Below are 26,183 nucleotides of genomic sequence, written 5' to 3' on the forward strand. Positions count from 1 at the left end.
GGCCCCAGGGATTGCTGTGGTCAAGTTGCAGACAAAAACAACCACTCATTGGAAGACAGGAGAGGAGTGTTTAGTTACAAAAGCAGTCAACCATTCAGGTGTATCTATATTCAGTCAGCAAATAAAAGTTGTTCAACTTGGTTGCTAATGGGACTCACTCTACTGAGGCTTTGTATAGAACTCATAGAGGAAGATGGCTTCAAGTAACGAACTACCCTGTGCTTTTCTTAGGACTAAAAAGCTCAGGAAGCTGGTGATGGATGAAAACCTTAGTCCCACTGGCACTGCAGGAGGGGCCAGGAGAGCAGCAGCATCATAAGCCACAGGGCGGGGCAGCCCAGCCAGGGGCATTCTGAGCTGTTGGGGATGGTGTCAGCCAGGGTGGGGCATGTGAGCTGTCGGGGAGGGCACTGTGAAGTGTGGGGTGGGGCATTGTGTGCCACATGCCTAGCCTCCCACCTGGGCCAGTGGGCTTCAGTCTGTAGGTGACTACAGAAGGAGGAGGAGCTCCGTCTGTTCTTTCTTCAGGCAGTTGTTGTGTCTCTCAGCACTTGTTGGGTTCACAACCTATTAAATAAGCGGCTGGTCTTCACCCTCCCAGACAAGTCAACTCAGGGGAGGCGGCAGGGTGTGGGCCTTGGCCTGCAGCCGCGGCCGGGGCCGGGGCCGGGGCCAGGGCTGGCCTGTGAGGTGGGCAGGCAAGCAACGGGCAAGACCATCTCTGCAAGTGCAGCATAGCCTCGGCCTAGGGCAGTGGGAGTGCGTGGCCAAAGCTGTGAGCAGAGGCCCAGGTGGTGGCAGACAGTAGAGGCGCCCCATGGGGAACATACTGACCTGTTGTGTGCGCCCCAGCGACAGCCCTGAGTTTGACCAGCAGCAGGGGTCTGTGTGTCCCTCTGAATCTGAGATCTATGAGGCAGGAGATGGGGACAGAATGGCAGGAGCTGGGGACAGAATGGCAGGAGCTGGGGACAGGATGGCAGGAGCTGGGGACGGGATGGCAGGGGCGCCCATGGCTGCTGCTGTGCAGCCTGCTGCGGTGACTGTTGAAGTTGGTGAGGACGTCCACATGCACCACATCCATGACCGGGAGATGCCTCAAGGTAAGGAGGTAACGGGTGCCATCTGCCTTGGGCTTGCCTCTGGCTGTTGCTGTCCCCAAGGTCCCCTGGGAGGCATCGCCCACTTCAAGCTCCTTTCTGCCCGTAGCCAGCTTTCCCACGGGCTGCCCAGGAGCACAAGCTGGCTCTGCCTTGCGTTCCCACCCCTTAGTCTTTCCCCACCAAATCCGGCAGTTTATTTTCGCCTCCCCTCTCAATTGCTCAGTTCTTGCTCTCTCATCTTTCTCCCAGGCTGGCATGGGACCATTTATTTATGGCTCTTCTTGTCAAATAAGCAGCAGTCAAATAAATGAGTTGATCAATTTTTACAAATGATTACATCTTTTTTTTTCTTTTCTCCTTCTATACATATAGCTTTGGAGTTTAACCCTTCTGCCAATCCAGAGGCAAGCACAATATTCCACGGGAACTGTCAAACAGATGGTGAGACAACATTGTCTGTGTCTCTGTGTATTATCCTGTGGGACTTTGCTAAGGCTTCTTTGGAATATTCTCTTCCTTTTCTCAATAAAAACTCAAATATCCCAACTTTCCAGCAGCCATCTTATTTTTTCTTTGTACCTGTCCAGATGGTACCTAAATGAAGGAACCAGGTAAGTGCCTAATTGTTTCCTTTGTTAAAGTAGCTAAATCTCAGGACAGTTCATATTCAGATATTTGGGGATTTCTTATTTAAAATCATAATGGAGGTTGCCATGGGAGAGGCTGTATGGGATTCTTAATGGGCTGCTTTAAGTCACCTTGATAGAAGCTGCTTAGTTTCTTCTAACTGTAATTTGAACACAGAAGAGGGTGGGGGGAAGAGGGTGCTTAAAATAATTGTGAAAGGTGCAAAATGTCACGACCAGGGATGCAGAAAAATGGCTGTGTGTGGAGGGGGAGGGTTTGTCGAAGAAGTTTGCCCATGAGGCTCTGATGACTTTAAAATTCTTACTTTAACACAAAATGTGTCTCCAGATTTATTCTGGTGACTTAACAGATTTTATTTACCTCCTTGTTCTGAAAGATAGGTGAGGTTCATGGTCAAAACTTTCAAAAGACATCAATGTAGACTTTTAATGTGTAATATAAAAATTGCAGGTTAAAATGTCCGACCTTCCCTGTAAGAGTGTTTGTTGCTGTGGCTCCCCCTTTGTCCTTTCCCCTCCTGACAATAGCATCTTGTTCAAAGATACGAAAATTGGAGTTTTGGCCAGGTATGGTGGCTCACACCTGTAGTACCAGCACTTTGGGAGGCTGAGGCAGGTGGATCACCTGAGGTCAGGAGTTCGAGACCAGCCTGGCCAACATAGTGAAATCCCATCTCTACTAACAAAATACAAAAATTAGCTGGGCGTGGTGGCGCATGCTTATAGTTCCTGCTACTCTAGAGACTGAGACAGGAGAATTGCTTGAACCCGGGAGGTAGAGGTTGCATTGAGCAGAGATCACGCCAATGCACTCCAGCCTGGGTGACAGAGCGAGACCCCATCTCACAAAAAAAAGAAAGAAAAAAGAAAAAAAGAAAGAAAGTTGGAGTTTTTCAGTCTCTACACTGCTGGGAGAGGCAGGGGATGGGTGGTGGTAGAAAAGAGAAAACAGTTGATTTGCCTCTAAAATTTTGTGAAGAGATGAATCTAAGTAAAAGTAATTCTGGGTAGTAATATAGTTCTTGAATAAAAATTAAAATTTTCATGGAAAACATTGCATCACAACGAAATTAAACCCAGTTGGCTTATTGGTTTCATTTAAATGCCAGAGATTTCATTACTGTAGAGGAAATGTCTTGTAGCTCTTCTATTTAAACTTTTGTTGGGCTCTTAATTTTTTAAGAAGTAGAATAATTAAGACTCATGATGAGTGTGACTTTGTAACTTGGAAGTACTATCCTCACTTTTCAAGATATTTAAGAATTGCTTTAGAATAAACAAATATATTATGTGAATTAATTGATTATACCTTTATACACAAAGCGTGTAAGTAGTTGTGTAAACTTATACTCTGCTTGCTGATGTAAGGAAAGCCTCTGAGTGATGTTACACACCAGTTAGTAGATGGGTAGTATTGGATGAGAGCCCAAAATGGCTGTTTACTGTCATTCTTTAGGATTACAACACAGTTTATGTATGTTTCACTTGGCCCTTTCCAATACAAATAAGGCCTGTGTATGTTCTCCCTTTGTATTGCTAGTGAAGAAATGAAGACTTAGAGATATCACATGACTGTGGAAGACAGCTACTCAACAGAACTAAGGTTCTGTGTCCTCAGAATGACATGGAAGTGACAGATATGCTGAATTTACTTTTAAAAAATTTTAAGAACTCTAGAAACTTTGCCTATAAAATAGACCTGTCTTTTAAAACTTACTGCAATCTTGATTTATTTTATGCAAAGTTGATTTTACACAACTCAAAGCCAACATTTAACTCTTTTTTTTTTTTTTTGAATAAAGGAGGGTGTCACTATATTACTCATGCTGGCTTCAAATTCCTGACCTGGGTTCAAGTGATTTTCCCATCTCAGCCTCCTGAGTAGCTGGGACTACAAGCATGTGCCACCCTGCCTGGCTCTATCTTATGTCTATACATTCATTTCAATGGATAAGAATAAAAGTAAAAGTAGTGAAATAATCTAAATACAGCAGTTGAGTAAACGAGTTGATAAATTTTAATAAATGATTACATCTTTTTTCTTTTCTCCCTCTATACATGTAGCTTTGGATTTCAACCCTTCTGCCAATCCGGAGGCAACCACAATATTCCAGAGGAACTCTCAAACAGATGGTGAGACAACATTGTTTTTTCCACCAAGAGAAATAGTACAAACTCTTGTTTGATCAGGTGTATAACTCATATTAGTTTAAATTTTTCAACTTTTCACATATTCACTTGTCTTATTTTAACATGTGATATACTTTCCTTTAGTTATCTTGTTAGTGAAAACATGTAAACTTTTTCTTTATACATTTTGCCATCTTTTTATCAACACAATTAACTTGTCATGTTATGGAGGAGTCATGGATTTCTCTTTATTCATAATTCTTGGCCCCTTTTCCCTTGCTCCAAAGAGTACATTTTAAAGATGAATGATAGAACTTAGGCTTCAGCTTGGTTTTCTTTTAAACAAATTAAAAACATAGCTGTTTATCATCGGGGATTGAATCTGTGATTTGGGCCTCCTCTCACACAGTCCTCTGACCACATTCATTTACCACATCCAAGTTCATGCTACTCAAAACTTTAAAGTTATTAACCCTTTCATTTGATGTAATGTAAATTTAAACATGCCCTACTCCTGCTTATTTTCCTTAAAGTTATCGTTAAATCCTCATGTATTTGCTAAAAAGCCATGCACAACCAAGTTTTCCAGTTGACTTAAACAGCAAGAATACAAGTGAGGGTTCTATAATAATATGTGAAGTAACGCAGCACAGTAAAATATAGGAGTTTGTAACCTTTGTTTTTATAGTTTGAGTAGACTTTGCCCATCTTGAGTCAGTTATTTCTGATTAGAATTTGTGTTCATTTTTTACATTACTATAAAGAGATACCTAAGGCTGGGTAATTTATAACAAAAAGAGGTTTAATTGGCTCATAGGTCTTTGGGCTGCACAAACATGGCTTCAACATCTGCTTCTGGTGAGGGCCTCAGCAAGCTTACAATCATGATAGAAAGCAAAGGGGAAGCAGGTGGTTCCACACTGTGAAAGCGGGAGGAGAGAGGGGAAGGGGGAAGGTATCACACTCTTTTGTTTGTTTTTTTTTTTTTTTGAAATGGAGTCTCGCTCTGTTGCCCAGGCTGGAATGCAATGGAGCGATCTTGGCTCACTACAACCTCCGCCTCCCACGTCCAAGCAATTCTCCTGCCTCAGCCTCCCGAGTAGTTGGGACTATAGGCGGGCACCATAACACCTGGCTGATTTTTGTATTTTTGGTATAGACGGGGTTTCACCATGGTGGCCAGGCTGGTCTCAAACTCCTTACCTCAGGTGATCCACCCGCTTCAGCTTCCCAAAGTGCTGGGATTACAGACTTGAGCCACTGCACCTGGCCGGTACCACACTCTTTTAAACTACCATAATGAGAATTTGCTTATTACCATGAGGGTGGGACCAAGCCATTCACTGGGAATCCCCCGACATTACCCGAACACCTCCCACTAGGCCCTATCTCCAACATTAAGGGTCACATGTTAACATGAGGTTTGGAGGGGGAACTTATCCAAAACATATCAGAATTGTATTTCCCAGTTCCTTCCAGAGCCATGGGCTTCTCTCACCTAGAGAGCATGGAAGTGGTAAAAGAAAAGCTATTCCATGTCCCTCACTCTTCAGTGGTAGGAACTTTGGCCTACAAGGCCCTTCCAGCATCAAAGGCAGAGGCAATGTAGGAAACAAAGCATGGCTCAAGTCCCTCTTAAGGCTTTTATTATTCTGGCCTTTTTTTTAGAAAAACAAACATGTTTTTTTTTGTGCTGCAGACACTATGACCAATTAGGTTTGTATACTCGTTTTAAAATTAAAATTTAGGAAAGGCTCTGTGGCTTACACCTGTAATCCCAGCTCTTTGGGAGGCCGAGGTGGGTGGATCATGAGGTTAGGAGATCAAGACCATCCTGGCTAATGCAGTGTAACCTCCTTTCTGCTGAAAATACAAAAAAAAAAAAAAAAAATTAGCTAGGCATGGTGGCACGTGCCTGTGGCAAGTCCCAGCTTGTCAGGAGACTAAGGCTGGAGAATCGCTTGAACCCGGGAGTCAGAGAGGTTGCAGTGAACTGAGATCCCACTACTGCACTCCAGCCTAGGTTACGGAGTGAGACTCCATCTCAAAAAAAAAAAAAAAAAAATTAGGATACATTACTTTCGAGTTGTGTAAAGACCCCTTTTTTGTTTTGTTTTGTTTTTAGTGACATATTAGTAGATAACCACTAAGTGTGGTTCAAGATGCTTACAGGGATTCTGTTGCATCTAGAGATAGATGCCTGGTCAGGAAGTAGTTCTTAGAGCTGTTAGCTCTTAGCTTCTGATAATTAAAGTAAGCTGTGTGTAAATGCAGAATGAGAGAATACTGATGGATCATGGCTTATATATGCAACAGTTAAACTTTTTTATTAGCTAAGATTTTCATCTGGCCTAATTTTTTTGCCCTTTTCTTTTGTACATGAGGATTCCTTCATTTGTATGTAATAGAAACAAAAGGTAAAGTAGATGAAAAGCTAAGTTTTTAGATTTGACTCTATGATATTAATCGTGCCAGATAATTTAAATTACAAATTATTGAAAATAGTTTTTTAAAATGGAATTTTGTCTCATTTTACATAGGAGTAATCAGTAAGATGTTAACAACCACTTTTATTTTATGGTATTTGTATCAGAAGTGACCAGTTTTTTTTTTTTTTTTCTTAGTTGTAGAAATAAGAAGAAGCAATTGTACAAACCATGTAAGTAAACAGTCAAATAGTTAAGAAATTGATAGTTTGACATAAAAGTTGTCTCTCTTGATTTCTTTAAATTACAATGTGGACCCAGTGGTGGTAGCATGGACCTCTTTTTGTGGATTTTCTAAATCTCTTCTGTTTTCCTAAGTATTAAATGTATCCAGAAAAGTCTTTAGTTTAGTGTGTCGACTTTTAAGGATGTCTGATATTTAAGTTACATTTCAATAGTCTGGTTGTGGTAAAAAGATCTGCCTTAAGGCTGGGCATGGTAGCTCATGCCTGTAATCCCAGCACTTTAGGAGGCCGAGGTGAACGGATCATCTGAGGTCAGGAGTTGGAGACAACCATGACCAACATGGTGAAATTCTGTCTCTACCAAAAATACAAAATTAGCCAGGTGTGGTGGCGCATGCCTGTAATCTCAGCTACTCAGGAGGCTGAGGCAGGAGAATCACTTGAACCCGGGAGGCAGAGGTTGCAATGAGTCAAGATTACACCACTGCACATTCCAGCCTGGGTGACAGAGCAAGACTCCATCTCAAAATAATAATAATAATAATGATCCACCATGATCAAATGGGTTTCATACCAGGGATGCAGGGATGGATTAACATACACAAGTCAATGAATGTGATAAACCACATAAACAGAATTAAAAACAAAAAATCACATGATCATCTCAATAGACACAGAAAAAGCATTTGACAGAATGCAGCATCCTTCTATGATTAAAACCCTCAGCAAGATCAGCATACAAGGGTCATACCTCAATGTAATAGCCATCTATGACAAACCCACAGCCAACATAATACTGAATGGGGAAAATTTGAAAGCATTCCCCCTGAGAACTGGAACAAGACAAGGATGCCCACTCTCACCACTTATTTTTTTATTTTGTTTTATTACTTTTTTTTACAAACATAGACTTTACTAAATGCTGCTCAATCCCCCAGTGAAGATCTTTCATTACAAAACAGTTTTCCACACAACTGCAAGTTAAGAGATTGGAATGGTACTCTGATAACAAAAGATGTGAGAAATACTTCAAGTAAAAACATAAAAGACCTCTATGTAGTCAACCTTTTCAGAGCTCTACAGAGGAAGCCTACTGCATTTCCTTTAAATAAAGCCAGGCAGTGACACCTAGTGCTCTGTATCACCACACTGTGGGACTCAAAGCCTCCGTCCCTAGGTCAGGAGGAACTAGGTGAAGGGCAGGTCGTGAGGACTGGAAAGGCCCTGCCTTCAGCCTTTGAGAGGAGGAGGAGGAATGAGTTGAGAGGCAAGCTGGGTAATTCACCTGAGCTGCCTCTACCCATCCGTTACTGCTCTGGGGAATTGCAGAGGAAGGGGGATATTCATGAGGAACAATCTGAAGAATTGTGGTTTACTTTCCCAGCTTTTTAAAACATTTTGTGCTTTAAGAAGCCTGGAGATTTAAGGTTTTGTCTAAATTCCAGAGTACAGTAATATATTTCTTGAGGGGAGGGGTTAGGGCAGGTAATTCCCCCCATCATATTTCTGGGTGAGACTAAGAGAAGGGTAAGGATGATACCTTAGTTTTATTTTAGGAAGTATTCTTTTTCCTAGGATGTAACTAAGGTTTGCAGCAGTCACTCGCACCATTTCTATTCAACATAGTACGGAAGGCCTGGCCAGAGCAATCACACAAGAGAAAGCAATAAAAGGCATCCAGATCGGTAAAGAGGAAGTCAAACTGTTGCTATTTGCTGATGATATGATCATATACCTAGGAAACCCTAAAGTCTCCTTCCAAAAGCTCCCAGAACTGATAAATGAATTCAGGAAAGTTTCAGGAGACAAAATTAATGTACACAAATCAGTAGCTCTGTTATACCCCAACAGCGACCAAGCTTAGAATCAAGCCAAGAACTCAACCCCTTTTGTGATAGCTGCAAAAATAAAATAAAATAAATTACTTAGGAATAGACCTAACCACGGAGGTGAAAGACCTCTACAAGGAAAACAACATTAGTATTTTTAATGGGTTAAAATGAGAGGCAGCAGGTAAACAGTGGAAGATATCAGTGGGTGGGCTTCGGCGTCCAACAGGTACTGGACCTTTGATGGTAAGCTTTTTTTTTTTTTTTGACTTACTAAGTTACTAGGTACTATTATTTTCTAGTTTTTGTCATTAAACCTTAAAACTACTAAGTAACCCCTTCCATTTATTGTTAAAGAGCGTAAAATTTCATACTCTTAATTTATGCTGACTGATGTTAGATTATTTGTTTCTATTTTGTGACTACCTTAAATAATACCTATAAATAGTAAACTGTTAGTAATGTTTTTGCTGTAATTGAATGTAGTAAGATTTATCTTCCAAATGATAACCGCATTGTCAAACACTTGTCAAAGTTTTGGATTTACTCAAAATTCTATGCTCAGCAGCTGGAGGTAGGAAGAGTAGGGGGCCCTCCCTTACTCTTATGGAGAGGCATACTTTCTCATGAGGGGAATACTCTGCGAGAATTCGTATCTTGTTAGCAGTGGTGACTTCAACTAACTAGTGTACAAAAAAACATGTATTGGTGTGGCTGCCAACAGAGAGATCCAAGAGGGTAGATGGAGTCGAGCTTGCTGAAACAAGGAAAGAGAAAAGCAGTATTCTAGGCAGAGAGCAGGGCTAGATTAGGAAAATGACTAGGTGCAGGTCAGATGATTTATAGAATGAAATTGATCAAGTTTTGAAATGAATGGAAAATATTCTCTGAGAGTCTCATTTGAGTCATGTCATGGCAGTCTTATTTAAACATGAAGTGAAAGTTAGATTTTTTAAGTTGTCATCTGTTTTCAGGGTGTGAGAGAATATTTAAGTGATACTCTTTTTATCCTCCACATAAGAAAATAGGACTAGAGAAACCTATGGCTTCCTCGCTTGTTGGTGGCCTAGCAGCCCTGGCACACAGAGCCTCTGAATCTGAAACACTTGTTTTGTCACAATATCGCCTGAAATAATACATTTAGGATGAGTAATTTAGTAAATGCATTAGTCTTGTATTCACTGCAATAAAATGCTCTTGTACCAGTATTATTTAATACATTACATTTTATCGTAGTAAATAAATAATAGACATAGAAATTCTTAGTTGCTTTATATAGCTGTAGAAAAAAACAATGAAATCTTATTTTAAACTTTTCTCATGATTTTTAAAGGGAATTCATAAAATCCTTGTTAGGTTTGATGACAGGTACCACATTAAGGACAGCATTTTATAACCCGTATCTTAAACATCGTCTCTGGAAGTTAAGAGCCTCCGATGGGTTTTCTGTAGAGTGCACATGATACCGCACTCAGGCAGTTCATGGAGTGTAAGAAATATCTTAGTGCTTTGTCATTTGACATTTTAACCAAGAAAAAAATACACTTTGATAAGTTTAGCTAATACTTCCCTTCCGCTTCAGGTATCTACTGTGTGTTTCAGTCAACAATACAGCTCATGTTCGGCAATATTCCTTGATGACAGCACAGCCAGCCAGCCTTATCTTACAATGACAATAATATCGTGAGTACAACTATACTGCCGAGGGACAGATTCGTTTATTCTAAAATTATTTCAGCCATTTGGGTGTCCTCTTCCACAATCAGTTTAAGAAATTAGAATCAACTATATATTGATATCCAGATTCTAAATATTAAGTATCAGTTTATCTTTTAATCTTAGACGTTGTGGTGGAAGGAAAAAATCAGTTAGCAGAGAAGCAATCCCAGAAACAGTGTATCTTTTTGATGCCTTTATGCCTTTAGACAATGTTGAACACAGTGAGAAGGATAGGTTCCCTTTATTGAATGTTTTTTGTGAAAACTTAGTTGTTCAATGCATTATAGGCCTAAATCAGTGTGTACTACTTTGGACAGTAGCCTTGGAAGAAGGAACAGCTTTTCCTCTTCTGGCACCACAGTGTATCTGCATTTGAATTTCTCCCATTGTGCACGAGCACCTCGTGGGCCACAAAGATGCGCTTTGAGAGCACCCTGAGATGAAGTTTATTCTAAAAGGAACAACCAACACCAGCACCAGCTGCATAGGGGCTGTCCAGTGCACATTACCATCATCTCCTTGGGTCATGAGTGTTGATTTTTAGAACACAGTTTGGAAAGTAGTAATTTAGAATATTAATGTCTTTAATTTTACTATTCATTCTGTAAACATAACTAGCTTATAAACAATTTTGTTTCAAATGCACTAGCCTTTTTAGCGAATTCAATTGTCAGTAACTTTTACTTCAATTAAAAATGGCAAGTTTACACTCATAATAATGTCACTTTTCTCCTTCCCTTTTAACAATAGTTGTGATGAAATTGTGTTTCAGCAAAAACTGGACTCAAACTCTGTCTCAAGTCCTGAGCTTTGGGACCTATTGAGTAATCACTAAATGTCTGTAGTCAGCTGAGTCTCTTAAATCTTTGAGCACACATACACCAAAACTACCTTGACTACAGTCCCTGGCTTCTTTTGAGTTCAAAAGATTTTGATGTGTTAGCATACAATTCAAAAGTAGCTTTGAAGATTAATCTTGCTCAAACAAATTTCATGCTTTTTTTCTCGTTATTCTACTTTTTAGAAGTCTACTTTTGAAAGTAAAGTAACTTTTAATTTGCCATCAGCAAGTTTGAGAAATAATCATTTGGTATATTCACTATTGGTGAAATAAAGGTTTATTGAGCAAATTAATAGGGCAAATTGGCTTCAAGAAAAGATTTTGAAAAATGTTTATGATGAGTCAGTAGTGCACTGTTATCAGTGGGATAGGTGGAACTCATTGAGATCACTTATGCAAGGTTTTTTTTTTTTCCAAAATACATGTCTGCAAACACATGTGTCTTCCCATCTCCACGTTCCCTCTACCTCTAGGCACTGAGAAGCCTTTTAGGAAAATAGGGATGGATGTGAGGCATCTTTATGTGAAGAAAAGCATCCCAGAAGATTCTGATTTTCACCCCAGCTCAATCATTCCACACTTTGCTGCACAATGAAATCACCTGGGAAACTTTTACCAACAACCTTGATGCCCAAAGTCATACCCAACACTCATTACATTAAAATGTCTTATGTTGAAGATGAGGCCGTTATTAAAGCATCTCAGGTGATTTGAACGTGCAGCAGAGTTTGAGAGCCACGGCTTCATTTGAGTGTAGGACGAGAAACTGCTCCTATTTGGTGGGACCTTGGGCAAGTCAGTGTTAAGGTTTGTTTTCCTGATCTGTAAAATGAGTGTTGAATTAAATGTCATGTAAGGTCATTGGTCCTTTCCAGCATGTAACTTTAAATTCTGCGATTGTGAAATTATTTCAGAGATGAAAACTACTTGAAGCACTATAGACATATCCATCTTACATGCTAATGTTTCAGGCTTTCCAACAAGTGCTAATATTGTGTAGACCTATTAATAAAATTGAGATTTTCCTTCCCTCAGTTGTTTTGAGCCTCATTCTACAAAATTAGCTGGGTGTGGTTGCACATTGCTGTAATCCCAAATACTCCGGAGGCTGAGGCAGGAGAATTGCTTGAACCCGGGAGGAAGAGGTTGTGGTGAGCCGAGATCAGCACCATTGCACTCCAGCCTGGGCAACAAGAGCAAGACTCTATCTCAAAAAAAAAAAAAAAAAAAAAAATTACCTAGGCATAGTGGTACAAACCTGTAATCCCAGCTACTTGGGAGGCTGAGGCATGAGAATCGCTTGAACCTGGGAGGTGGAGGTTGTGGTGAGCCAAGATTGCACCACTGCACTCCAGTCTGAGCAACAGAGCCAGACTCTAAGTCAAAAAATAAATAAATACATGAAAGAAATCGCATGGGACGAAAGGCTTTGCAGGTAGAAGAGCATATAACAGGGAAATCTGTTATTATTTATACATTATAATCGTCAACAGAAACGCGTCTTCTAACAGCATATTGCCTCGCATTTTGGTTCTCATATTTTTGCAAAAAACCAAGAAATGAAACAGTGCCCTTATGGTACTGTTCCGAACTAGAAGATTTGAATTTCAGGGCCGCTAGGAAATTTTCCTCTGCCCCCGTTTTAAAAAATGTCTTCAGGCCTAACAAACGATAACATCTATTGTTATGAATTGTTTTTCCTTCCACAGAGTGACCTTGGAGATACATCACGATATCATGCAAAGGTGAGCGTTTTAGAAACCTGTCTTGTTATTCTAGCTAATTACTTTGCAAGATATCAAGCTCAGTGTTAGGTCACAGCTCTAGACATCATAAGCTGTATTGTGCCTGCTAAAATATCGAAGCAAATTATTTGTGTTTTCCTTGTTCCTTAAGACTCTTTTAATTTTTAAATGATTGAGAATCTCAAAGAGTATGTGTTTATATTGATTATATTGATATTTACTGTGGTAGAAACATAACATTGAGTTTTTTTTCAAAATCTATTTTTAGTTTAGATTTCACAGCCTTACCACTGTTGATATTATGAGCTAGATAACGCTTTGTTGTGGGGACTGTCCTGTGCGTTGCAGAGAGTTTGGCAGCATTCTTGGCCTCTACCAACTAGATGTCAGTAGTAACCCATGGCCCAGGTTGTGACAACAGAAAATATTCCTAGAGAACAATATTGTTAACAGAAATTTTTCATCGAAAAAGTAACTTTTCTACAACAAAAAGTGGAGTAAAAAGTGTGTCATGTATTTATATTATTTAAAGTCTCATGTTGACCTTCATAGGAGACACTGGATTCCCTAGATCTTTCTTTACAATTTGCTCTAAAGAAGCAATGTGGCTGGGCGCGGTGGCTCATGCCTGTAATCCCAGCACTTTGGGAGGCCGACGCGGGCGGGTCGCAAGGTCAGGAAATCGAGACCATCCCGGCTAACACTGTGAAACCTGTCTCTACTAAAAATACAAAAACTTAGCTGGGCATGGTGGCATGCGCCTGTAGTCCCAGCTACTCTGGAGGCTGAGGCAGGAGAACCGCTTGAATCAGGGAGATGGAGGGTGCAGTGAGCCGAGATCACACCACTGCACTCCAGCTTGGGTGACAGAGCAAGACTCCATCTCAAAAAAAACAAAAAACAAAAAACAATAAGACGGCTGGGTGCAGTGGTTCACACCTGTAATCCCAGCACTTTGGGAGGCTGAGGTGGGCAGATCACTTGAGGTTCAGGAGTTTGAGAACAGTCCGATCAACATGGTGAAACCTGCCTTCACTGAAAGTACAAAAAATAGCTGGGCACGGTGGTGCATGCCTGTAGTCCCAGCTACTTGGGTGGCTGAGGTAGGAGAATCGCATGAACCCAGGAGGCGGAGGTTGCAGTGAGCCGAGATCTCACCATTGCACCCCAGCCTGAGTGACAGAGGGAGACTCTGTCTCAAAAAAAGAAAAAAAAGAAGCAATAAAGTGACCTAACCTCATGCAAATATGTAGTTGGTAAAAGGGGTATTTTTAAAGTTTTCAGACAGTTGCGGGTATTCTTTAATACTAAATCAAAACTTCACAAGTGCTAATTTCTTAAATTAGTTACCATGGCATTTTCCATATTAATAAATTTATTCCATCAGTACTCATTGATCTTTCTTGCACAGTAAATGGATCTTTTGCCCCATACTTGCATTTATAATATTATGCATTAGTTACTTGGAATATATTGGTTTATGTTTTATTGTGTCAAAAATCACTTTTAATTTAACCACCAATCTTTAAAATGCTTTTAAGAATTGAAAAGCTGTCAGGCCTACAGTAGAAGGAACAAGTTTTTCTTTTCTTTTCTTTTTCTTTTTTTTTTTAATTATACTTTAAGTTCTAGGGTACATGTGCACAACGTGCAGGTTTGTTACATATGTATACATGTGCCATGTTGGTGTGCTGCACCCATTAACTCATCATTTACATTAGGTATATCTCCTAATGCTATCCCTCCCCCCTCCCCCCACCCTACAATAGGCCCCAGTGTGTGATATTCCCCTTCTTGTGTCCAAGTGATCTCATTGTTCAGTTCCCACCTATGAGTGAGAACATGCTGTGTTTGGTTTTCTGTTCTTGCAATAGTTTCTTGAGAATGATGGTTTGCTGCATCCATGTCCCTACAAAGGACACAAACTCATCCTTTTTTATGGCTGCATAGTATTCCATGGTGTATATGTGCCACATTTTCTTAATCCAGTCTGTCACTGATGGACATTTCAGTTGATTCCAAGTCTTTGCTATTCTGAATAGTGCCGCAATAAACGTATGCGTGCATGTGTCTTTATAGTAGCATGATTTATAATCCTTTGGGTATATACCCAGTAATGGGATGGCTGGGTCATATGGTATTTCTAGTTCTAGATCCTTGAGGAATCGCCATACTGTTTTCCACAATGGTTGAACCAGTTTACAATCCCACCAACAGTGTAAAAGTGTTCCTATTTCTCCACATCCTCTTCAGCACCTGTTGTTTCCTTACTTTTTAATGATTGCCATTCTAACTGGTGTGAGATGGTATCTCATTGTGGTTTTGATTTGCATTTCTCTGATGGCCAGTGATAACGAGCATTTTTTCATGTGTCTGTTGGCTGTATGAATGGTTTTTTTTGAGAAGTGTCTGTTCATATCCTTTCCCCACTTTTTGATGGTTTTTTTTTTTTTTTCTTGTAAATTTGTTTGAGTTCTTTGTAGGTTCTGGATATTAGCCCTTTGTCAGATGAGTAGATTGCAAAAATTTTCTCCCATTCTGTAGGTTGCCTGTTCACTCTGATGATAGTTTCTTTTGCTGTGCAGATGCTCTTTAGTTTAGTTAGATCCCATTTGTCAATTTTGGCTTTTGTTACTGTTGCTTTTGGTGTTTAGACATGAAGTCCTTGCCCATGCCTATGTCCTGAATGGTGTTACCTAGGTTTTCTTTTAGGGTTTTTATGGTTTTAGGTCTAACATTTAAGTCTGTAATCCATCTTGAATTAATTTTCGTATAAGGAGTAAGGAAAGGATCCAGTTTCAGCTTTCTACTTATGGCTAGCCAATTTTCCCAGCACCATTTATTAAATAGGGAATCCTTTCCCCTTTTCTTGTTGTTTGTCAGGTTTGTCAAAGATCAGATGGCTGTAGATGTGTGGTATTATTTCTGAGGGCTCTATTCTGTTCTATTGGTCTATATCTCTGTTTTGGTACCAGTATCATGCTATTTTGGTTACTGTAGCCTTGTAGTATAGTTTGAAGTCAGGTTGTGTGATGCCTCCAGGTTTGTTCTTTTGGCTTAGGATTGTTTTGGCAATGCGGGGTCTTTTTGGGTTCCACATGAACTTTAAAGCAGTTTTTTCCAATTCTGTGAAGAAAGTCATCAGTAGCTTAATGGGGATGGCATTGAATCTATAAATTACCTTGGGAGTATGGCCATTTTCATGATATTGATTCCTCCTTTCCATGAACAAGGTGTGTTCTTCCATTTGTTTGTGTCCTCTTTTATTTCACTGAGCAGTGGTTTGTAGTTCTCCTTGAAGAGGTCCTTTACATCCCTTATAAGTTGGATTCCTAGGTATTTTATTCTCTTTGAAGCTATTGTGAATGGGAGTTCATGATTTTGCTCTCTGTTTGTCTGTTACTGGTGTGTAAGAATGCTTGTGATTTTTGCACATTGATTTTGTATCCTGAGACTTTACTGAAGGTGTTTATCAGCTTAAGGAGATTTTGGGCTGAGATAATGGGGTTTTCTAAATATACAATCATGTCATCTGCAAACAGGGACAATTTGACTTCTTCTTTTCCTAACTGAATACCCTTTATTTCTTTCTCTTGCCTTATTGCCCTAGCCAGAACGTCCAACACTATGTTGAATAGGAGTGGTGAGAGAGGGCATCCCTGTCTTGTGCCAGTTTTCAAAGGGAATGCTTCCAGTTTTTGCCCATTCAATATGATATTGGCTGTGGGTGTGTCATAAATAGCTCTTATTATTTTGAGATATGTTCCATCAATACCGAATTTATTGAGCGTTTTTAGCATGAAGGGCTGTTGAATTTTGTCAAAGGCCTTTTCTGCATCTATTGAGATAATCATGTGTTTTTTTCTTTGGTTCTGTTTATATGCTGGATTATGTTTATTAATTTCCATATGTTGAACCAGCCTTGCATCCTAGGGATGAAGCCCACTTGATCATGGTGGGTAAGCTTTTTGATGTGCTACTGGATTCGGTTTGCCAGTATTTATTGAGGATTTTTACATCAATGTTCATCAATGATATTGGTCTTAAATTCTTTTTTTGTTGTGTCTCTGGCAGGCTTTGGTATCAGGACGATGTTGGCCTCATAAAATGAATTAGGGAGGATTCCCTCTGTTTCTATTGATTGGAATAGTTTCAGAAGGAATGGTACCAACTCCTCCTTGTACCTCTGGTATAATTCGGCTGGGAATCTGTCTGGTCCTGGACTTTTTTTGGTTGGTAGGCTATTAATTATTGCCTCAATTTCAGAGCCTGCTATTGGTCTATTCAGGGATTCAACTTCTTCCTGGTTTAGTCTTGGGAGAGTGTAAGTGTCAGGAAATTATCCATTTCTTCTAGGTTTTCTAGTTGATTTGCGTAGAGGTGTTTATAGTATTCTCTGATGGTAGTTTGTATTTCTGTGGGGTTGGTGGTGATATCCCCTTTATCATTTTTTTTTGCAACTATTTGATTCCTCCCTCTTTTCTTCTTTATTAGTCTTGCTAGCAGTCTATCACTTTTGTTGATCTCTTCAAAAAACCAGCTCCTGGATTCATTAATTTTTTGGAGGGTTTTTTTTGTGTCTCTATCTCCTTCAGTTCCACTCTGATCTTGGTTATTTCTTGCCTTCTGCTAGCTTTTGAATGTGTTTGCTCTTCCTTCTCTAGTTCTTTTAATTGTGATGTTAGGGTGTCAATTTTAGATCTTTCCTGCTTTCTCTTGTGGGCATTTAGTGCTATAAAGTTCTCTCTACGCACTGCTTTAAATGTGTCCCAGAGATTCTGGTATGTGGTATCTTTGTTCTCATTGGTTTCAAAGAATATATTTATTTCTGCCTTCATTTTGTTATGTACCCAGTAGTCATTCAGGAGCAGGTTGTTCAGTTTCCATGTAGTTGAGCAGTTCTGAGTGAGTTTCTTAGTCCTGAGTTCTAGTTTGATTGCACTGTGGTCTGAGAGACAAGTTTGTTATAATTTCTGTTCTTTTACATTTGCTGAGGAGTGCTTTACTTCCAACTATGTGGTCAATTTTGGAATAAGTGCTATGTGGTGCTGAGAAGAATGTATATTCTGTTGATTTGGGGTGGAGAGTTCTGTAGATGTCTATTAGGTCTGCTTGGTGCAGAGTTGAGTTCAATTCCTGGGTATGCTTGTTAACTTTCTGTCTCATTGATCTGTCTAATGTTGACACTGGGGTGTTAAAGCCTCCCATTATTATTGTATGGGAGTCTAGTCTCTTTGTAAGTCTCTAAGGACTTGCTTTATGAATCTGGGTGCTCCTGTATTGGGTGCATATATATTTAAGATAGTTAGCTCTTCCTGATGAATTGATCTCTTTACCATTATGTAATGGCCTTCTTTGTCTCTTTTGATCTTTGATGGTTTAAAGTCTGTTTTATCAAGAGACTAGAATTGCAACCCCTGCTTTTTTATGTTTTCCATTTGCTTGGTAGATCCTCCTCCATCCCTTTATTTTGAGCCTATGTGTGTCTCTGCATGTGAGACGGGTCTCCTGAATACAGCAAACTGATGGTTCTTGACTCTTTATCGAATTTTCCAGTCTGTGTCTTTTAATTGGACCATTTAGTCCATTTACATTTAAGGTTAATATTGTTATGTGTGAACTTGATCCTGTCATTATGATATTAGCTGGTTATTTTGCTCGTTAGTTGATTCAGTTTCTTCCTAGCATCAATGGTCTTTACATTTTGGCATGTTTTTGCAATGGCTGGTATCGGTTGTTCCTTTCTATGTTTAGTGCTTCCTTCAGGGTCTCTGGTAGGGCAGGCCTGGTGGTGACAGAATCTCTAAGCATTTGCTTGTCTGTAAAGGATTTTATTTCTCCTTCACTTATGAAACTTAGTTTGGCTGGATATGAAATTCTGGGTTTAAAATACTTTTCTTTAAGAATGTTGAATAGTGGCCCCCACTCTCTTCTGGCTTGGAGAGTTTCTGCCAAGAGAGCTGCTGTTAGTCTGATGGGCTTCCCTTTGTGGGTAACCCGACCTTTCTCTCTGGCTGCCCTTAACATTTTTTCTTCAATTTTGGTGAGTCTGACAATTATGTGTCTTTGAGTTGCTCTTCTCGAGGAGTATCTTTGTGGCGTTCTCTGTATTTTCTGAATTTAAATGTTGACCTGCCTTACTAGGTTGGGGAAGTTCTCCTGGATGATATCCTGCAGAGTGTTTTCTAACTCGGTTCCATTTTGCCATCACTTTCAGGCAAACCAATCAGATGTAGATTTGGTCTTTTCACATAATCCCACGTTTCTTGGAGGCTTTATTTCTTTTTACTCGTTTTTCTCTACACTTCTCTTCTTCCTTCATTTCATTCATTTGATCTTCAATCACTGATACTCTTTCTTCCAATTGATTGAGTCGGTTACTGAAGCTTGTGCATTTGTCACGTAGTTCTCGTGTCATGGTTTTCATCTCTATCAGTTCGTTTATGGTCTTCTCTGCATTGATTATTCTAGTTATCCATTCTTCCATTCTTGCTTTCAAGGTTTTTAATTTCTTTGCACTGGGTACGTAGTTCCTCCTTTAGCTCTGAGAAGTTTGATAAGCTGAAGCCTTCTCCTCTCAGCTCGTCAAAGTCATTCTCCATTGCTGGCAATGAGCTGCCTTCCTGTGGAGGGGGAGATGCACTCTGATTTTTTTGAATTTCTAGCTTTTCTGCACTGCTTTTTCCCCATCTTTGTGGTTTTATCTGCCTTTGGTCTTTGATGATGGTGATGTAACTGGGGGTTTTGGTGTGGGTGTCCTTTCTGTTTGTTAGTTTTCCTTCTAACAGTAAGGACCCTCAGCTGCAGGTCTGTTGAAGTTTGCTTGAGGTCCACTCCAGACCCTGTTTGCCTAGGTATCAGCAGTGGAGGTTGCAGAAGATAGAATATTGCTGAACAGTGAGTGCTGCTGTCTGATTCTTGCTCTGGAAGCTTTGTCTGAGAGGTGTACCCAGCCATGTGAGGTGTGACGTGTTGGTCTCACTTTAGTGGGCGATGTCTCCAGTTAGGCTACTCAGGGGTCAGGGACCCACTTGAGCAGACAGTCTGTCCATTCTCAGATCTCAACCTCTGTGCTGGGAGAATCACTGGTCTCTTCAATGCTGTCAGGGACATTTACATCTGCAGAGGTTTCCACTGCTTTTGTTTAGCTATGCCCTGTCCCCAGAGGTGGAGTCTACAGAGGCAGGCAGGCCTCCTTGAGCTGCGGTGGGCTCCACCCAATTCGAGCTTCCAGGAGGCTCTGTTTACCTACTTAAGCCTCAGCAGGCGGGCGCAGTGGCTCAAGCCTGTAATCCCAGCACTTTGGGAGGCCGAGACGGGCGGATCACGAGGTCAGGAGATCGAGACCATCCTGGCTAACACGGTGAAACCCCGTCTCTACTAAAAATACAAAAACTAGCCGGGCGACGTGGCAGGCGCCTGTAGTCCCAGCTACTCGGGAGGCTGAGGCAGGAGAATGGCGTAAACTCGGGAGGCGGAGCTTGCAGTGAGCTGAGATCCGGCCACTGCACTCCAGTCCGGGCAACAGAGTGAGACTCCGCCTCAAAAAAAAAAAAAAAGCCTCAGCAATGGTGGGTGCCCCTCCCCCAGCCTCGCTGCCGCCTTGCAGTTAGATCTCAGACTGCTGTGCTAGCAATGAGGGAGGCTCCGTGGGCATGGCACCCTCCAGGCCAGGTGTGGGATATAGTCTCCTGGTGTGCCATTTGCTAAGACCCTTGGTAAAGCGCAGTATTAGGGTGGAAGTTACCCAATTTTCCAGGTGCTGTGTGTCTCAGTTTCCCTTGCTAGGAAAAGGAATTCCCTTCCCCCTTGCGCTTCCCAGGTGAGGGGATGCCTCACCCTGCTTCAGCTCTTGCTGGTCGGGCTGCACCTGCGGACCAGCATGGACTGTCTGACATGCCCCAGTGAGATGAACCCAGTACCTCAGTTGAAAATGCAGAAATCACCTGCCTTCTGTGTCACTCACGCTGGGAGCTGGAGGCTGGAGTTGTTCCTATTGGGCCATCTTGGGCCCCCCCCCTTATGTTTTTTTTTTTCTGAGACAGAGTCTTGCTCTGTCGCCCAGGCTGGAGTGCAATGGCGCAATCTCGGCTCACTGCATCCTCTGTCTCCTTGATTAGAGTGGTTCTCTTGCCTCAGCCTCCAGAGTAGCTGGGACTACAGGGATATGCCACCACACCCGGCTAATTTTTTGTATTTTTAGTAAAGATGGGGTTTCACTGTGTTAGCCAGGATGGTCTCGATCTCCTGAACTTTTGATCTGCCCATCTCAGACTCCCAAAGTGTGGGGATTACAGGCATGAGCCAACATGCCCGGCAGAAGGAATACGTTTTTCAAAGTCCTCAGGAAAGCTTAAATTTTATCACTGGGAACAAATACTTATTTTCCTTGAAGTGACAACCTCTCACTTCATTTATTTTTGAGAATGAAAGTTGTACTTTTTTTTTTAGACCGAGTCTCACTCTTTGGCTGGAGTGCATTGGCATCATCTCAGCTCAAGCAATCCTCTCACCTCAGACTCCCCTGTAGCTGGGACCACGGATGTGTGGCACCACACCAGGCTAATTCTTTTTTGCATTTTTGGTAGTGACAGGGTTTTGTTATGTTGCCTAGGCTGGTCTCAAACTCCTGCAGGAGCTCAAGCCATCTGCCTGTTTTCACCTCCCAAAGTGCTGGGATTTTACAGGCGTGAGCCACTGCGCTGACCCAGTTGTACTTTTAAATAAAAATGATGTTCTGTGAAAAAAGTGATTGTTCAGTTCACAATTAAATCACTAATTATTTAAAAAAACAAAACAAAACTGTACTGCAGTCAGCAGAAATGCTTCTTATTAACTTTCCACTTATTCAGAATATTAAAGAGACATGTCAAAGTTTAATAACAGCATTAATTTTTACTGCTTCATTAAAGACATTCTTAAATAAGTCAGGCTGTCTTTTTTAACGGTAGGGGACAGTAAATAATAGAATGACTACTAATGTAATTGGTACCACTGCCTTGATTTATGCTGAGAAACCAGCAGTTTTACCCACTTTTGCTTTTATACAATCATGGCAAGTGTCAACGAAAAAGCAGGTAATGACTTTGTATTCCTTTTACAGATTTTTAAATTTTTTATTCAGCTTTCTTAGGTATGATTCAGTACAGTGTTGGCCAGGCACAGTGGCTCAGGCCTGTAATCCCAGCACTTTGGGAGGCCAAGGCGAGTGGATCACCTGAGGTCAGGACTTCAAGACCAGCCTGGCCAACATAGTGAAACCACATCTCTACTGAAAATACAAAAATTAGCCGCGCGTGGTGGTGGGCACCTGTAATCCCAGCTACTCAGGAGGCTGAGGTGGGAGAATCACTTGAACCCGGGAAGCGGAGGTTGCCATGAGCCGAGATTGTGCCATTGCACTCCGGCCTGGGCAACAAGAGTGAAACTCGGTCTCAAAAAAACAAAACAAAACAAAACAAAACAAAAGCAGGGTTGACCTCTTAGCCCTTCTGGAAAGGGTCTTGGGGATCCCGAGAGGTCCACAGAGCACATTTGGGGAACCACTGGTTTATCACGTGGGCACAATGCATTAGTTTTACAAAGTTTAAAGTTCATCAAAGACTGGCCTCTTAAAAAGGCAGGTGAGTTTTTAATTCAAACAACAGAAAATACATAAATACATCACGAGAGTATACTGCAGAGAACTAAAGAGAAAGGAAGCTAGGAAATCTAAATCACGTTTACATTTATTAAAGTCATCACTATTGCTTTGTAAAACATTCTTGTGTTTCAGTGTGTGGTTAGAAGAGTGAAAATATATTTGGTTTGTTGCCATTGCCTGTTAGGGAGAGTCAATACTTATGGGCATTTCTGACTTGTTATCATATAAAATACTTCACAGTAAAGGACACGAAGTCCTCAGAAAGAAGAAGTCAGGAAACCCTCTGCAAGTCAGGATCCAGGAGAAAAATTTGTAAAAACTGCTTCGGTAAAGTAAACAGCAAAGCACACAGGAGGCAGTATTTTACTAAGCATATATTATACTAATATATTAACAGTTTTTGAAGTAATGTACATTCTTATTTTATAGACATTCAGATGGATCTTTGAGCATATTTGGTGAACAGTTATACTCATTTACGGTAAGTGGCGCTTTTATTGAGATTGTATTTTCATCATACACTTGTATCTGTTTCATGCTGAAGTCAAAGGCATCTTTTTTTAAATCTTCCCCATTTCATGTTGTATTTAGTCATCTTAAGTGTTGTAAAAAGAATGTGCTGGAATAAGAACGGATCTACAACTCTGTTTAGTTAGTGAGCTAGTATGAGTAAATATAGTATCCAAATAACAGAAAATGTATCTTTTTTTTTTTTTTTTTTTTTGAGACGGAGTCTCTTTCTGTAGCCCAGGATGGAAGTGCAATCGCACAGTCTTGGCTCCCTGCAGATTCTGTCTCCCAGGTCCCTGTTCAATCAATTCTCCTGCCTCAGCCTCCCTATAGCTGGGATTACAGGCATGCGCCACTGTGCCCAGCTAATTATTATTATTATTTTTTTAGTAAAGACAGGGTTTCACCATGTTGGCCAGGATAGTCTTGAACTCCTGACCTCGTGATCCACCCACCTCGGCCTCCCTAAGTGCTGGGATTACAGGTGTGAGCCACTGTGCCTGGCCCAGAAAATGTATCTTTTTAAAAGGTAATTGTGAGCTGTCCATAGGACCCAAGTCACTACCCAGTTCTTGAAGCCATTCCTCCTTCTGTTCCACACAGGTTTCCACCATGCACATTACCCAGACAAGAAATGGAGGTGGGAATTTAAATAACTATTCCTCATCCATTCCATCGACTCCCAGCACCAGCCAGGAGGACCTTCAGGTCAATGTTCCTCCCACTGCCAACACACCCACACCCGTTTGCAAGCAGTCCAAGCGCTGGTCCAAGCTGTTTACATCTGAGAAAGGGAGTGACCCAGACAAAGAGAAGAAAGCCTGGGAGAGTCATGCTGACCCATCGGGAGCGGCAGAGCCATCCCCATTAAACAGGGCATGCTCTTAAAGTTAAGTGGGAAATGGCTGAAGAAATGGAAAAAGAAATATGTCACCCTCTGTGACAATGGCGTGCTCACTTATTATTCAAGCTTAGGTGATTATATGAAGAATATTCACAAAAAAGAGATTGACCTTCGAACATCTACCATCAAAGTCCCAGGAAAGAGGCCACCCCTAACCACACTGGCCTGCGTGCCTATTTCCAGCTCTAAAGGCAATGCGCTATCCAAGGACATGAACAGCCTATGTACCTCAGCCAATTCAGACACCGGACTTGATGACTCCATATGCTCCAGCCCCAATATCTCCAGCACCACCAGCCCCAAGCTCAACCCACCCCTCTCTTCTCATGCCAACAAAAAGAAACGCCAAAGGAAGAAAAGCACCAACAAATTAAAAGACAATGGCCTGTCTGGCACTGCTGAAGAACAAGACGAAAACTTTATCATTGTGTCCCTCACTGGCCAAACATGGCACTTTGAAGCCATGACGTATGAGGAGCGGGATGCCTGGGTCCAAGCCATCGAGAGCCAGATCGTGGCTAGCCTGCAGTCATGCGAGAGGAGCAAAAGCAGGTTCCGGCTGCTTTAGACTAGCACAAGATTATTTACTAATAATCTTGATCTTTAGCCACATTTCTGTGCAATAAATTTGCTATGATGCCATGATGGGGATCAGCAAGCTGCGTTTTCCAAGTTCCCTCTAGTGGGATCCGGCTAGGTTCTGCTATTGGGAGGTACTAGGGAAACATAGAAAGGCAAGAGAATGGAAGAATAGATCTCCTTTTCCTGTTTATTTGCTGTCCTTACTGATATTCTCCCAAGAACATCCCCTTGCCGTAGGAGCAGTAATTGTTTCAGTTTACCAGTTTTTTCAGAGCCCCAGAAAGTGCCTCTTCAGAGGTAACAGCAGAAGTTGGAACATATCTCTCCCTCAGAGATCTAGTCTCAGCCCAGGAAGGCTTTTACTCTGAGTTTTAATTGTAATAACTCCAGTCTCTTCCCTTCATTCATCTCAGCTTCTGAGGAGGCCCCTATGTGGCCAGGAGATGGTGGTGATGGCTGCATTTTGCAGTCATTTTCTTTGCTTTCCACAGTGTTTTTACTTGTTTCTCCTATTTCCTATGTGGTCAATGTTTTAATATTAACTCATAGTCATAGTGTAGTATTAGTACTTTATGTGAAATGAAATGTTTTTTATAATGTAGCCATGGCCTACCAATAGCATATTTTCTTTTAGATTTGGTAATATATATTTTGCTTCAGTGACTTTATATCCTTATTTGTTGCCCAAATTCGTTTTTCATATACAAAACATCCAATATTACCCTGGTCCCATCATTTCTTCTGATATCCACTTCACCTGGAAAGTGAATTGTTTATCCGTCCATTTCAGTCTGTGAAGTCATACAGGTCTATCTATGTAGAACTCCTGTGCTCCAATTTATTCCCTGTGTGAAACTGGGCAATTTATCAATCTGGGAATATGTTTCTTGATATGCAAATCAGAGGTAACACTTACCTCACAACATTGTTTAAAGCATTAAAAGAAATATAATATGATATCTTTCACACAGAATTTTCCTGGGTGTGAATTGAACAATGTCAGTTTTTCTCCCATTTAATATGACAAGTGACTATATAAATAAACATATTGTAGAGGAAACACAGGCTCAGATAGGATATAAATTGCTCGTATCACAAGATTAGTAAGCGAAGGAGCTAGAATACAAACAAGATCTGCCTGTTTACAAAAATCAATAATTTTTCCTGTGAAACAAGTCACTATATGCCTTTGGTTTTTAAGTGAAATGCACTCAACTTCACATTTTAAAATATGCCACAAATGTACCCATAAAGTAAGTGAACATGACTATTGAGTGGGATCACAATTATTAAAAAGTTTGCCTTGGGAACAAAGACAGTACAATGACCCTCAGGGAACTGAATTACATACCCAAAGGGGACATGTGCCACCTACCTGGGCTCAGTGGGGGTTTTCCAATGGATTCTTTGTAAATAGGTGTTGCACATACTTCTGTGTCTTTAAGCTTTCCTTTATAACTTCCAGACCTACTTCTGATGGTGATGAGTTTCTTTCAAAACCTAACCCTAGATATGGGGTCAGCTTTAGGCAAAATTGTGAGTTGCTAGCTAACAAAAGTAGCTAATATTTTAATGAAATGTCTTATTAAGCTAAATGCCAAACACTATTCATTACATATATTAATCAGTTTAGTTATCACAATTTTATGAAGTAGATATGACCATCATTTTTATTTATCAGTTGAAGAAACTAAGACACAGAAAAGTTAAACACCTTACCTAAAGTCATGTTGCTTGTGGAGAAGCTGCAATTCATCTTGGTTGTCTTTACCTACAGTCTGCGTGCTGGATGACTTTTAGACTATTACACGTGCATGCAGAGTTCAGTGCTTGTCTGGTCCCACTCCCTCTGTCCCCTA

General features: G+C 40.8%; 1 protein-coding gene across 1 annotated transcript; it reads left to right on the forward strand.

Annotated features, from left to right (window-relative positions):
* LOC117082369 (arf-GAP with GTPase, ANK repeat and PH domain-containing protein 5-like) lies at positions 1-25,370 on the forward strand. Its single transcript, XM_033209023.1, is given in 9 exon segments — positions 1-1,103; positions 1,476-1,544; positions 3,815-3,883; positions 6,505-6,539; positions 9,963-10,063; positions 12,650-12,685; positions 22,758-22,809; positions 23,442-23,676; positions 23,679-25,370. Coding segments are annotated over 9 exon segments (1,515 nt in total). The 5' UTR covers positions 1-817; the 3' UTR covers positions 24,311-25,370.
* The last annotated feature ends 813 nt before the right edge of the window (positions 25,371-26,183 follow it).

The sequence above is a fragment of the Trachypithecus francoisi genome, unplaced genomic scaffold (genome assembly GCF_009764315.1).
Source record: "Trachypithecus francoisi isolate TF-2019V2 unplaced genomic scaffold, Tfra_2.0 Lachesis_group9, whole genome shotgun sequence".
NCBI classification, from domain to species: domain Eukaryota; kingdom Metazoa; phylum Chordata; class Mammalia; order Primates; family Cercopithecidae; genus Trachypithecus; species Trachypithecus francoisi.